Below are 14,997 nucleotides of genomic sequence, written 5' to 3'. Positions count from 1 at the left end.
AATGACCAGGTACAGGAGAAAAGCAGGAAGCAATCTCCAACTTCCTACCAACTTTCCCACAGACTTTCCTTGAAGAAAGCTGGCTGGAAGCATTGGAAATGATCATCACTTGATTATGGGTGACTGTGGCAACACTGAAGCGGCCCCAACTTTGCCAGATTTCAGTCCCTCAGGAGTCACAGTTCCAAATTTTGTACACATTCTGTAAGTCAGAGTTCCCCAACCTTTTCAGCTTTGCAAACTGGTGTGGGGGAAGGGATGGTTCCATGCTAGCGGCAGGCATGCACGCATGCTTGCATGCTGCTCCCACGAATGAGGATGTATGTGCGCTTGGCCATCACTTCCATGGCCCAGTTCCAAAAGGCTCAAAGCTCAGTAGTGGGCCGTGGCCTCGGGATTGAGGACCCTTGCTGTGAGTGAGTCCTTTGAGGTAGGTTTATTCAAATATCGTTACTCTTGGATGCATTGTTTCATTCAATTGAAGTTTACAAACAATCAGACACAAGAGTTTTAGTACAGGTAATCCTCGAGTTACGACAGTTCACTTAGCGACCGTTTGAAGCTACAACATCACTCCCCCAAGTACTTACGACAACAGTCCCAAGGTTACGAATGTTGCAACGCCACGGCAGTCGTTCACCCTTATGAATGACCACAGAGGCGCTGCAACATTCGCCCTGCCTATTCTCCACAGGCACTGGGCCTGTGGAGACTCACTTACCTTGCAAAGATCTAGCAAGGTGTCTCCTCCCCGGCCTCTCTACCACAGTTTCTTTGCCTGCTTTGGGGCTTCAGGCATTCTATGCATTCGCAGAGAATTCGCTACTGATCTCGCGTGATCTCACACTAGTTCAGACCTCCCTTCTCTGCAAATGGAGGCCTCAACGAGATCCGCACCAAAAGGCTTTGCGAATGGACAGGAGGCTTCGGTATTTCAGGCCTTCCGTCAGTTTGCCATTTCCTTGCAGCCTCCAGTCGTGTTTGCAAAAAGCTTTTGCCACCAAGAGTAGAGGCAAAGAAACTGTGGCAGAGAAGCTTGAAAGGACACAGTGCCTGTGGAGACCTGGTCGGGCAGGATGGGGGGGGGGTAAGCATGAAATATCTCAGTGGGTCGGGAGAGGCCTTAGGTCAGGGGTCCCCAACCCCTGGTCCATGGGCCTGTACCGGTCCACGGCATGACAGCAACCGGTCCGCACAAACAAGCAAAGCCCCATCTGCGAGATGCAGGCAGCAAAGAAAACCATGCCCCCTCCGGTCCACGGAAAAACCTCTCTCCACGGAACCGGTCCCTGGTGCCCAAAAGGTTGGGGACCTCTGCCTTAGGTGGTCAAAAGCACTAGCCCCCCCCCCGGGTCTTCCCCACCCCGAGATACCTCATGTGCACTTAACGACCTGAGCATTCGATTAGCGAATGCATTGGGTAAATCAGGGAAGGATCACATTCAATTAACACGATCCCATTAACAAATTCCTTGGGTTACAAATGTAATTGGCAGGCTCTATTACATCCGTAAGTCGAGGACCACCTGTAGTATATAGCAAGTCCTTTGCTTACAAATAGGTTATGTGCACAGCACCTGTTTGTAAGTCTATTTTGTTTGCAAGTATACATATTTGCAAACAAAGATACATATTTTGTCCCTGGATTCTGGGACCTTCTAAGTTGGAGTTATGGACAGGTTTGTTTGTATTGGTCAAAGTTTATAACTGAAAAGTTTGTTATACGCTATACCAGGGGTAGGCAACCTTGGCTCTTTTATGACTCGTGGACTTCAACTCCCAGAATTCCTGAGCCAGCCATGCTGAGGGGAAAGGGAGAGGTTTCCAAGCTGAGCCATGCTGGCTCAGGAATTCTGGGAGTTGAAGTCCACGAGTCATAAAAGAGCCAAGGTTGCCTACCCCTGCTCTATACTCTGTTTGAGTATAGGTAAAGTCAGCCTGGACATTGCACTATTACAAGACACTTTCTTGTGGGATGTGCTCAAATTAACATGCTTAATATGAACAGAGCAAGTGATATGAAAACTGTAACTTAAGTTGTCAACATCATAAACTATTTTTAGCAATACTTAACATCAGATAACATTTGACTTGCATAAAGATCTGCTACACATAAGGCAGTCTGCACTGCAATTTCCTTATTCATTTTCTTGCTGATTTGTTTTTCTTGCAATTTGTTTTTTCTTCCCTCCAGTTGCTTAGCTTCTGTAATTCTTAGTTTGACTGTGATGATAAAATAACTTCTGTTTGCTTCTCTGCAACTTGTGTTAAAAGATTCCAATGTTTGTTTCAGTATAGTAGAACAAATGACATTCTTTTTGCCATCCTGCCTGGGTCCAGCCCACCTGCTTTGGCATGCTCTCCAACATTTAGGATTGCTTTAGTACCATGTTCCATATTTCTTACCTGGAATTGTCTATGATTTCTGGGGGTAAGCTATTCCACTGGTTAATTGTCTTCACTGTCAGGAAGTTTCTCCTTAATTCCAGGTTGCTTCTCTTCTTTGATCCGTTTCCAAATATTGTTTCTTGTCCTGCCCTCTGGTGCTTTGGTGAATAACGTGACCACCTCTTCTTTGTGGCAGCCCCTCAAATACTGGAACACTGCTATCATGTCTCCCCTATTTCTTCTTTTCTTTAGACTAGCCAAACCCAAGTCCCGCATCCATTCTGAAGAAGCATGGCATTTAAATGCACCAAGTGACTAGATGATAACTTTGTGTGAACCTAAAAAGGGGAAAAACTGAATTGCACTCCTCGCAAATATAGACCTGCATTTTCAAATCCATGTTGCATATTTGCTCTTAGCTGGCATTAGCCTGTTCCTGTCTAGCAGGATTTTTTTTACTGTTTTCTCATCTCTTCAGCTTTACTAACTACTTGCAAAGATGGTAGAGACTGGAGGAGAAAATGTTGTTTTTCTTTGGGTTCCAAGGTTAAAGGGGAGGAAGTGATGTGATTCTTTGTATTGTTTCTTGTAAAAAAGATTTGTCTAAAAGCAACATTCGGTCAGGAGCCTGGTTTGAAAGTACGTGCCCATATTTTGAAGGGGTACCATCAGGAATTCTGGTAGTAGCATTAAGCTAAAGATACAGAGAAAGAAGCAAGAGGATTCAGCGTAATTTATGGTATGTAGATCTGAAAGAACAGCTTCTCCTCGAAATAGACCAATGAGGAATGAAAGGAGCCAGTAAAAACACTGCAGGTAGCCCTCGACACACGGCCACAACTGGGACAAGAATTTCCGTTGTTAAGTGAGTCATGTCTAATTTGACAACTTTTTTGCCATGTTCAGGGAATCACTCCGGTCATTAAGTGACTCACAGGATGGTTAGTGTACTCAGCTTTCCCTGTTGGAAGTCACCTTGGAAGATCACAAATGATGATCCTATGACCCCCCCCCCCGAATGTTACAATGGTTGTAAGTGTGATGACTGCTCACAAGTCACTTTTTCCAGTGCCGTTGTAACTGTGAGTGCTTGCTAAACGAGTGGTTGAAAGTTGAGAACTACCTATATTTGAAATTTGGATCGGGGTATCCCACAAGCCCTAACTGTAAGCATTTAGTTATGACAAAAGTATCAAAGAGCAGTAGCTAACACCAAGGCTGTTTCTGGAACCATTCAGTTAAGACATTTTCTCTTTACTAAAATGGTTATAATCAAAGAATTACAATATTCCAGGAGGTAATCTTGCCCATCTTCCGTGCTCTGTTTGTTTCCATGTTTATCTTTGGGGCTGCTTGTGATTTTCTTTGTGTTTTGTATTTTTCCTGGATTTGTTTTCCCATTTCCCTTTTTTTTTTAATTGTCAGTCCCCTAGAAATTAATTAAGGACCTTAATTTAAAAAATTCATCTATGTATACCAGAGGTCCCCAATCTTTTGGGCACCAGGGACCGGTTCCATGGAGAGAGGTTTTTCCACGGACCAGAGGGGGCATGGTTTTGTGTGCTGCCTGCATCCCACGGATGGGGTTTCACCTGTTTGTGCGGCCGCAGCCTAGTACTGGTCCACAGACCGGGATTGGGGACCTCTGATCTATACTGCCCATTAGAGAGTCAAGTAGCATAGATATTGTATAAAGATTTTTTTTTAAAGGGGGTGATTAAAGGAAGGCAGTTTCTCTTAATTTTCAGCTAAAGTCTAGTTCCCTCCATGTTGGACTGGACTTGTACTCCTAATTGCAGAGAATAAATCTGAAAACTGAAGATTGCCTGGGTTCGTGAAACATTTTGATTGGAACCCCACTGTTTTGATAAACTAATTGCTTTAACCTATAGTTTTATTAATTGACTTAAAAATGGACATCCCAGTCTTCCCGGGCTGAGCGGTAGGTGGTGGGGGCATTGGTTTCTGGCCGTCCCCGGGCCGCTGAGCCGGACTCGCCTCTTCCCGGGCTGAGCGGCAGACGGCGGGGGCATTGGTTTCTAGCCGTCCCCAGGCCGCTGAGCCGACCTCGCATCTTCCCAGGCTAGGCGGCAGGCGGCGGGGGTATTGGTTTCTGGCTGTCCCCGGGCCGCTGAGCTGGCCTCGCGTCTCCCTGGGCTGGGCGGCAGGCGGGGGCATTGGTTTCTGGCCATCCCCGGGCTGCTGAGCCGGTCTCGCGTCTTCCCGGGCTGGGCGGCAGGCGGCGGGGGTATTGTTTCTGGCTGTCCCCGGCTGCTAGCTGGCCTCGCGTCTCCCTGGGCTGGGCGGCAGGGGGGCATTGGTTTCTGGCCATCCCCGGGCCGCTGAGCCGGCCTCACGTCTTCCCGGGCTGGGCGGTAGGTGGTGGGGGCATTGGTTTCTGGCCGTCCCCGGGCCGCTGAGCCGGACTCGCCTCTTCCCGGGCTGAGCGGCAGGCGGCGGGAGCATTGGTTTCTAGCCGTCCCCAGGCCGCTGAGCCGACCTCGCATCTTCCCAGGCTAGGCGGCAGGCGGTGGGGGTATTGGTTTCTGGCTGTCCCCGGGCCGCTGAGCTGGCCTCGCGTCTCCCTGGGCTGGGCGGCAGGCGGCGGGGGCATTGGTTTCTGGCCATCCCCGGGCCGCTGAGCCGGCCTCGCGTCTTCCCGGGGTGGGCGGTAGGTGGTGGGGGCATTGGTTTCTGGCCGTCCCCGGGCCACTGAGCCGGACTCGCCTCTTCCCGGGCTGAGCAGCAGGCGGCGGGGGAATTGGTTTCTAGCCGTCCCCAGGCCGTTGAGCCGACCTCGCGTCTTCCCGGGCTGGGCGGCAGGCGGCGGGGGCATTGGTTTCTGGCTGTCCCCGGGCCGCTGAGCCGGTCTCGCGTCTCCCTGAGCTGGGCGGCAGGCGGTGGGGGCATCAATTCCTGCCTGTCCCCGGGCCACTGAGCCGGTAAAATCAACGGACTTGGAGGTGCTGTGACTGACCTTTCGAGTCGGCGCGGACCTCCATTGACTTCCATGGGGACTCTTGGCAATGAAGGGGCTGATTGAAATTGCTTCAAGAATCGAGCTGCAGGATGGCTTTGAGTGGCAGAGACACCGAGAGATGCAAACGCATCTCCACAGGAGATACAGCAAGGGCAGGAGACGAGGAGTCAGCTATGTCTGTGCACAAGCCCCGAAAGCTTTCTTCTTCTCCCTGATCGCCTTTCTTGCTGGCCCTCTGATGTAAGCGTCTGCTGGGTTTCCTCAACCTCCCCCCCTGTTTTATTTTAATCCCACCATCGCCTCCCTCTTTTGCAAAGTTGACATTCTGGGGACTCGTGCCTCGTTTCGCTCCTGGAGTCACTTGGCAAAGTTTGAAGGAGAGGCTGTCTGCTCCCACCTCCCATGGAGCAGAACTGCTGCTTCCTCGCCCTCCCAGCGAAAGAACCCCAGAGAGCTGGAAGACGTCCTTTCTCCCACTTTCCGCTTCCCATCCTCTCTTTTCCGAGCACCCCTCCCAGAGGGGGCCAGAAGCCTCAACTCTAGCCTCCTGCAGCAGGCTGAGATAGGCGAGCCTGAGCGGCCGTCTGCTGCTGCCTTGGAAGATTTACCGCAGCAGCTCTTTCTCCCCATCGGCCGCCTCCTCCGCTCCCTTGGAACCTTCGCGCCAAAAGCGGAAAGAAGAAAGTCCCAGAGAGGGAGAGCGCGGGGCGGGGGGAGAGCAGTCTTTTCCGAGGGGAGGAGAAGCCAGGACGTCCATACCAGAGCTGGATGGGGGGCAAGACTGGCGCACATCTCACCTTAAGCTCCACTCTTTAATCAAGCCCTGTGTTCTGTGCGCATGTGCACCGCACATTTTGCGGCTCCCAGTTTTTCCTTTTGCGAGGGAAACGGGTCCAAGTGGCTCTTTCACTGTTGCAGGTTGCCGACCCCTGCACTAGTCCAAACTGTCTCTTTTACTTGCAGTAAAAAGGAGGATTTCTAACATGACAGGACATTTTTGTAGGTTGGGATGGGATCTTGGAAATCCTCTAGTTTGGCCTTGTTCAATTTAGGCATCCTTCCAGATGGCATGGACATCATCCTAATTTTCCAGCCAAGCTGGGGAAAGCTGATCTAGTCCATAACCCTGTTCATACTATAAAGCATGTAATGACAATATCTTGGATAGTACTTTCAAGGCTGGAGAGCTACACCTAAGGTGATCTTGACAGAGATATGTAGGATCTGTTGCCTGGGCAAAAGGGGTTGAAGCATTAAGTCACAATGAGATAGCATTTGGAAGTGGCTCAGGCCTCCTTAATTCATTGCAATATAAAAAGGAGGAAAGAATAATCAGAATTACAAGATTTTGTTATTCTAGCTCAGGGGTGTCAAACTGCCGGCCTGCGGGCCGGATGCGTCATGCGGAAGCTGCGCCCACCCATTGGCGGCAATGGCAAAACAGTCCCGATACGTTGCGTGATGTCACGTGACGTTGCGAGTTTGACATGTCTGTTCTAGCTAATCCCTATAAAAGACTTCCTGTGGAGTTGCTTTCCCAGTCTAGTTTACCTAGTGGAGCCGACATCATTAGGTAAGAGGTATTCAAGTCACCTGTTGAACACCTCTTACTGTTAAGAAATTCCTTCAAATGTATAGATGAAATTTAATTCCTTGCAATTTCTACCTTTCATTTTTAGCCCTCTGTTTGTAAGTGTACTAGCATGCTCTCTTACAGCACTGTGCATCCCTGGGAAGATATGTTGGTTGACTGCCCTTAAATCTTAAGGTTTTTGAGGATCTTCAAAAACAGATGTGTTTTTGAAGATTTTTTTGAAGTTTTTGTGCTAACGGATGTTGCCTCAAATTTAATGTTTTGTTATTTTTTTAAAAAAATCTGTATTTATATTGTTACGTTATGCTCCTTTGGTAGGGATTAGATGAGTCTGTTTCAGAGAATATTGCCTTCAAAAATGTCGTAGATTCAGTTCAGAGCGGATCTCACAGTAACTGTTGCTGTCTTTTAAGCATCTGTTAATTGATTATTTTTCTGTTTCCCTTTTTGCAGGTATGGAGCAAAAGGAAGCGCTATAAGAATAGAGGTAGTGGTGTATACAGGCAGAGAAGGAAAAAGTTCCCAGGGGTGTCCAATTGCCAAGTGGGTGAGTTTTTATTTTTTAGTAATGTAAGACACATTTGTGTTTACTTTACTTCCACTATATTTTCCTATAATATTGATGATGCTTCATGTTCATAAAATATTTTTCCTTGGTGCTCAGAGGCATTTATCTTACTAATATATCCCACTCTAAATTAAAAAGTACTGTTGTGTATGAACAGAAAGATCAACATGTATTAAAAAGAATACAATTATTGTCCAGGTAGTCCTCACTTACCAGCTGCATCATTGAGTGACTTTTCAAAGTTACAACAGTGTTGAAAAAAATAACTTTGTATGCAGTACCTGCATTTATGACCTCAGCAGTGTCTTTGTCTTGTGATTGCCATACAGTCAGTATCTGTTGTATTATGCTGACCTGTTCTTTGTCTTTGTTTCCCCCCTTGCAGACCAGAGAGATTAGAGAGGAAGGATTACAAGAGAGTAAGCAGGCATACAGTGGGGGATATACTGTACATCAAAAGCAATGTGCCAACAGCTGCAAGCACACTCTGCAGACATTCCTCATTGTGTGCCTTCTTACTTTCTTGTAATCCCCTTCTCTCCAACAAATGTAAATACAAACATTTTTTTTCTTAATTGTCCCAACTGAGCATTCCAAAGGGCGGGGGGGGGAGGGATAATTAGGAGGCAAACAAAAGCTGAAGATGTGAAACTGATTGCTCTTGTCAATGTTGAACTAGGAAGCACAGCCTGGGTCACACGATTTTGCACTTTGTGATCCCTTCCTTTAGTGATGGGATTGCTGATTCCAATTGTGATTCCTAAATGAGGACTAGCTTACATAGTCAGTAATGAAAGGAATTGAATTGGCAACAAAATGAAAACCAGGAAGAGAATTCCAGCATCTGTTGATGAAACGCCAAGAGGCAGAAATCCATTACAACCTAACAGATGCCCAAAAGCTCTCAGAAAGAGAACGACATGGCATCAGTGTCAGGAGAGGGATCAGAATGAACTCCACAACCTTTATCTCAATGAGCAAGGGTCATTTCTCAAACCAGTAGGAGGGCTGTCAATGATCAGAGCAGGGAACAGATGAGGACTAGCTTCAGATGCTTCTAGCCCTGGACGAAAAAGTGCAAGGAAATGGACAGGCTTTTCCTGCTCTAAATTGGCTACATAAGGATCTCATTTGAAAAAAGATATCGCTGGAATTCTTGATTGGAACCTTAACTTTCTTTCTAATCAATGCCATTGATCTAAGCCAGAGGTTCTCAAGCTTTTTAATGCCGCGACCCCCAACCGGTCGTAAGTCGAGGACTATCCAACCGATCGTAACTCGAGGACTACCAACCGGTCGTAAGTCGAGGACTTTCCCTGCCCGGGAGCGCCGTGCATGCGTGGTGCCGCCCCCTGCGCCGGCCGAAGCATAGCTGGCAAATGGTAGAGACGGCGCAGGCCGACCACCAGCTGGGCCACCAGCTGGCCCAGCCCAAGGGAGGTAAGGCATCCGCTGGACCCCACGCGCTCCAGCAACCCTCCCTGCACCCGCCGGCCTCCCCCTCCCACCCCTGGACCTCTTTTACTTACATTTTTAGTAGTTGCTCAGCAGGGAAGGGTGGAAACTTCCAGACAGCTCACCTTCGTTGCAGACAACTTGCAGCACCGTTTGCAGAATGGGACTTTTGGCGGGCTCAGCAGGGCAGAGACAGCCTGGACAATTCCTGTTGCCTTTTGAAAGCCAATAGAATTAGGCTCTATTCAAGAGAGTCTATTCTATTGGCTTTCAAAAGCCAATATAATAAAAGGGAGTAGCACAGCTAAGGAAAAGGGGGAAAAAATGGCGGACTGCATTGTTTGGCGACCCCCGTGAAATGGGGTCCCGACCCACAGGTTGAGAACCGCTGATCTAAGCAGTTGCATAACTCTTTAACAATTTCCAGTCTAGACTGCAAGGAGTCTGGCACATTATTTTGAAAACCTCCCTGTCCAGGGAGGGGCCCTCACATGTCAAGGGAGCTTAACAGCATGGATTCCACGAGGGCTCTTGTAAATATAGCTAGACTCATAGGGGAAGAAGAGGGTGCAGGACACAGGAAGCCTTTCTAACAGTTGATATTCTTTATGTTACCATCACTCATTCAGTAACTGTTCAAAGTTCTGTGGTGATGAATGAGAGGGACGTACAAGGGGTCCTTGGAGTTTCAGCCATTGCAGCATCCCCACAAAGTCATTGGGGAAGCTGGCAGGAAGTCAGGTCAGGTGAAGTTTTCGCTTAATGACCCACATGGTCCTCACTTAACAGTGGCAACCAAGACTGCCAGAACTGCTGTCATGAAGCTACATAGTCATGTAACCTTGCGCTTTATGACTGCAATCCTTGATGATAGCAATTCCAACCCCAATTATCGTTATGACCCAATTACCTATATTGGAACCGCTCGTGTTATTGATCACGAAATATTGACGCAAATTGTGATTGAGTTTTGGCAGTAAACCACATTTCTAAATTTCCTTGGCAACTGCAACTGCTTAGTCTCTCAAAGGCTTTACTCTAAACATCTACACAAAGGATTTGGTGAAATGAACCCTGACAAATTAAAAATACTTAGAAGGGTATGATAAGCCTTAGGTTATATACAATTATTTCTGAAATATTTTGGAACTGACCTGCTTGATTTGTAGATTGCACCTTCAAATCTTGACAGTGCTCTACCTGCAAAATATGCTTTGTGTCTGTATATAGTTTAAGACCTGGTTCAGACAATTTAACATTATTTTTAACAATAATGTAATTCGGCAATGATGGCAAACATATGTATATGAGTAAGCTATTATGTTGTGGTTTTCATGGTTTTCTTTTGGCCCTTTAAAAGCATTTAGCTGGCTATTGAGTGCAGCAGAATATTTATTTTATTCATATATAGTTAGCCCTCATATATAGTTAACAATGAGGTTGGGACTGGCAACTTGGCCATTAAGTGGAGTGGTCACTAAATGGAACCATGCTGTGCTTATACTCTTCAGAGTGTACGATCTGTGAAGGGAACAAAGTTACTTGTTTGTCACTGTTGTAACTGTGAATAGTCCCTCTATGAGACACTTGCTAAATAAGGAGTACCCGCATTGAATTGATTATAGATTAATGCCAAATTGGGCAAGGCTAAATATTTATAAATTAATTTATTTTTCCTCCCCTGTTCTTTTTTTGTAAGAGGAGAATTATGAATATATATATATATATATATATATATATATATATATATATATATATATATATATATATATATATATATTGATCAGTGAAGTTAGCTGATTGTAACTGTCGTTATGAACTGTCAGTGGGAATAGTAATAGAAGTAGCAATCTCTTGTAGCTGTTACAGCTGATGGGGAAGATTATACAGCAAAACGATGGGTTGCAATTCAGATATCTAATACGCTGGTGGATTCTCAATACTGTTTTATTCTTAGAAAACATTGCCTGCAGTCCATGACATTGTTACAGTTTCCTGATTTATGCTGGAATGGTGTGTCAGGCCTACTCCAGCTTGGTCTTATAGGATAGAAATACTCTCAATTCTATGTCTAGCAAAAAGAATTTTTTGTACTAAAAAAGCCAAGGGGTTACAATAAAGCAAAGCCAGAACTGAGGTTTTGCACACGGAGGTCTCCCAGTTAACTTTCCCCTTTTCATTCCTCTCTCCCCTTCCCTTATCTCCCAATTGTCCAGTGACATTTGAAGGAGGTGTTTTGGTGGCTGTCTCTGCAAAGGCAGGCTGGATCAGGAACCATTCCATTTCCCAGCCTGTGGCCTCGGAGTGGTGAGCCAACGTCTTGGGGATGGCATGGTGCTTAGTTTCACTTTCCCCCTTTCTCCCAGCTCTCCCCCCCCCCGGTAGTTCATGGCAGACTGGCATCTGAAAGGATGGCAGTCCGGACACTGTGCTGGGAATTTAATGCTGGAAAAAATAGTGGTGCCCTATTTGTCCTTGAAATAAACAATGCCGATTGCTCTCAGTAAGAGTGTAAGGCAATTCTTTAAGAAAAGTTTACTTTTAAATAGGTTTGATTGGTTTTTAAAAAGTGTATATTTCAGTAAAACACAGGCACAGCTTCTGCGTTGCTTTTAGAGCAGTGGGTCTCAACCTTTTTAATGCTGCGACCCCAACTGGTTGTAAGTTGAGGACTACCCAACCGGTCGTAAGTCGAGGACTACCCAACCGGTCATAAGTCAAGGACTTTCCCTGCCTGGGAGCACCACGCATGCGTGGTGCCGCCCCCTGCGCCAGACGAGGCGTAGCTGGCAAGCGGCAGAGATGGTGCAGGCCGACCACCGGCTGGGCCACCAGCTGGCCCAGCCCAAGGGAGGTAAGGCACCCACTGGGCCCCACGCGTGCCAGCAATCCTTCCTGCGCCCGCCGGCCTCCCACCTTCCACCCCTGGCCCTCTTTTACTTACATTTTTAGTAGTTGCTCAGCAGGGATGGGTGGAAACTTCCAGACAGCTCGCCTTCACTGCAGACAACTCCCAGCACCGTTTGCAGAATGGGACTTTTGGCGGGCTCAGCAGGGCAGAGACAGCCTGGACAATTCCTATTGGCTTTTGAAAGCCAATAGAATTAGACTCTATTCAAGAGAGTCTATTCTATTGGCTTTCAAAAGCCAATAGAATAAAAGGGAGTAGCACAGCTAAGGAAAAGGGGAAAAAAATGGCGGACTGCGTTGTTTGGCGACCCCCGTGAAATGGTCGTTCGACCCCAAATGGGGTCGCGACCCACAGGTTGAGAACCACTGTTTTAGAGTTACCTGTGAGTTTCTTATTGCCAGCTCTGCAGAGAGAATGATTTAGAGTATGTTAATGTTGGCTTGTTCCGTGAACTGTACGGCTTCTATCCTGCCTAGATAACTGATGCTAGCTGTGCCAGCATAGAACTGTTTGCTCTTAAATCATCATCACAGTTGTGATGAAACTTTTCTTGGTTGGCTTGGGAATCGTTGGAATTAGCTTTAGATCTTAAATGAATCTTAAATGAAACAGAGATGTGTTTTAAGAAAGAACTTAATCCTAATACAGGAAAACAGCCAGTTTTTATTGTACTGAGAAGTTGGCCCTTCGGGTGCGCTCCCTCCTCATTTCTCAGATTAAGGGCTCCATGGTTAGTCTTGAAAGAATACCAACATGTGGCTTCATTGCTTCTGAAATCATGGCCGTCTGTGATGGAGTAGGCACAAAGATTTTATTATGTATGTTTGTGCAACAGAACATATCCTGAGAAACTTGGTTCTGTTTAGTGTTCCAACATGTTCATTAACACATATGGGGAATTTTATACAACATTGGTTTCTATCCCAGGCTGGGGTAATGTCAGTGGAAAAATTCTGCTTAGTACAACTATTAAGGAAAGGAAGGAGGGAATGTTAAGTCATCCTGAGTTTCCTGTATGAGCCTGGCTATGACTTTTATGATCATTCATTCATTCATTCATTCATTCATTCATTCATTCAATTTGTATAGTAGTCCAACTTGCATTTGTGACTCTGAGTACCTCACAATAATTTTAATTAATTAAAAACAACAGCAAGGGGAATAAAAATATGGGAATAAAATCAATAAATACATAACTGTGTTAAAACCACTATTAAAACACAAAACACAGTCACAATCAGCAGCTGAACAGCAACCATATATCCTATTCAGTATAACCACTGAAAAAGCTCACCACTACCACTAGACCTCCCCAATCATGCTGGCACAACCGTGTCTTCAGGCACTTCCTAAAGGTCAAAAAGGAAGGGGCCAGTCTGAATTTGGGGGGTACTAATGTTCCAAATGGCAGGTGCCATAGCAGAAAAGGCAGTCTTTCCAGGTCCTGTCAAGGTGACATTCCTTAGTAGATAGGACTCGGTGCCAGATCTGATAGGATGGGTAGAATAACCTTGGAGAAAGTGTTCCTCCAATATTCCAGTCCTGTCTCAGTACTTTATAGGTTATTACCACCACCTTGAATTGCACTTGGGCCAATGCAGCTCAAAGAGTAAAGGTGTAATATGTGTAGTTCTAGGAGTGCAAATAACTACACTGCACTCGCACTATATAGCAATAACAATAGCACTTAGACTTATATACCACTCCATAGTGCTTTGCAGCACTCTCTGTTTACAAATGTTACCATATTGGCCCCCAAAATCTGGGTCCTCCTTTTACTGACCTTGGAAGGATGGAAGGCTGAGTCAACCTTGAGCTGGTGAGGATTGAACTCCTGGTTGAGGGCAGACTTAGCCTGCAATACTGCATTGTAGCCATACTATATGTTATATCATTATGTTTTGCACCGGCTGCAACTTCTGAATGCTCTTCAATGGCAGCCCTGGGCAGAGTAATCCATTCAACTGAAAACCTGGGCATGAGTAGGTGTCCCAATCCAGGAAAGGGTGCAATTGATGCACAAGAAGAAGCGGTGCAAAGACTTCCTTAGCCACAACCAGCAGCTGCTCTTTGAGCAGGATTCATGAGTCTAGGAAGACCCCTGTGTGCAAGGTCCATTTGAGGCAATGCCACCCCATCCAGAACAATGGTAAATCCCTGGAACCAGATGCCTAGAAGCCATTCAGTCTTGTCAGGTTTGAGCTGAAGCTGGTGGTTCCCCCTTCAAAGCCCACAGTCTCCAGACTGCGAGATAGAACATTGACAGCATTACTTAGTTCAGTGGACCGGAGAGGGTGTGGTTTTGTGTGCTGCCTGCCTCCCACGGATGGGGTTGTCGCTTGTTTGCACGGCCTGGTTTCTGGCATGCTGTGGCCCGGTGCCGGTCCATGAACCGGCGGTTGGGGTCCCCTGACTTAGTTCACTAGGGGCAGAGACGGAAAACTAGATATCCATCAGAAGACTGCTAATACCTCACCCATGCAATGGATTATCTCACCAGCAGCTTCATGTAGGTGTTAACACGAGGAGTGGAGAAAATAGTAAATCTTTTTTTTTTTTAATTTTTTTTTCCAAACTCTCCCCCATACATATACCGTGATATTTATCAGATGTTAACATACATTCTTTTCACATTCATATATAAGATACTTTTAATAAAATGAAATAAATACATACACATGACTTTTGGTGTTGCTCGCCCATTTCCCCTTTCACTGTATCCACATTCCTTCTTCTCTACTTTCTTTCTCCCTTTCTTCTCTTCCCTACTTCCCTCTTCTTCCTCTCCTCTTTCCTTCACCACTCTCCTCTCCTTTCTCCCCACTTCTCCTCTTCTCCTCCAACCTTCCTACTTCCTTCTCCCCTCCTTTACTCTTTTCTCTCTCCTCTCCTTTCTTCCCTCTCATCCCTCTTCAGATACAATTCAGGGGTAATGTCCGAGCAACTCCTCTCTCCAAATTTCCCTATCTGTATTATATTCAATAAGATTAATTTTCTCTTACATTAATACTTCTGTTTATCTAACCTTCTCGATATATACTTCTATAAATATTTATACAGCCTCCAGTTATTCAATACTGTGTCGCCTGGGTCTCCCTCCT

General features: G+C 46.1%; 1 protein-coding gene across 6 annotated transcripts in view; it reads left to right on the top strand.

The window, feature by feature from the left end:
- TET1 (tet methylcytosine dioxygenase 1) overlaps positions 1-14,997 on the top strand; it is a 117,834-nt gene that overhangs the window by 70,264 nt on the left and 32,573 nt on the right. For 5 of the 6 annotated variants that reach the window (XM_039324616.1, XM_039324615.1, XM_039324617.1 and 2 more), the window contains one exon: positions 7,416-7,509. In XM_039324616.1, the coding sequence (XP_039180550.1) occupies positions 7,416-7,509 (94 nt within the window). The remainder of the gene's footprint in view (positions 1-7,415; positions 7,510-14,997) is intronic. The other variant, XM_039324619.1, reaches the window with a different exon arrangement.

This window comes from Crotalus tigris, unplaced genomic scaffold, assembly GCF_016545835.1.
Source record: "Crotalus tigris isolate CLP2741 ecotype Arizona unplaced genomic scaffold, ASM1654583v1 scf7180000024304.1987388, whole genome shotgun sequence".
Taxonomy (NCBI): domain Eukaryota; kingdom Metazoa; phylum Chordata; class Lepidosauria; order Squamata; family Viperidae; genus Crotalus; species Crotalus tigris.
Note: the sequence above shows the minus strand (reverse complement) of the source record. Positions and strands in the feature narration are given on the sequence as shown.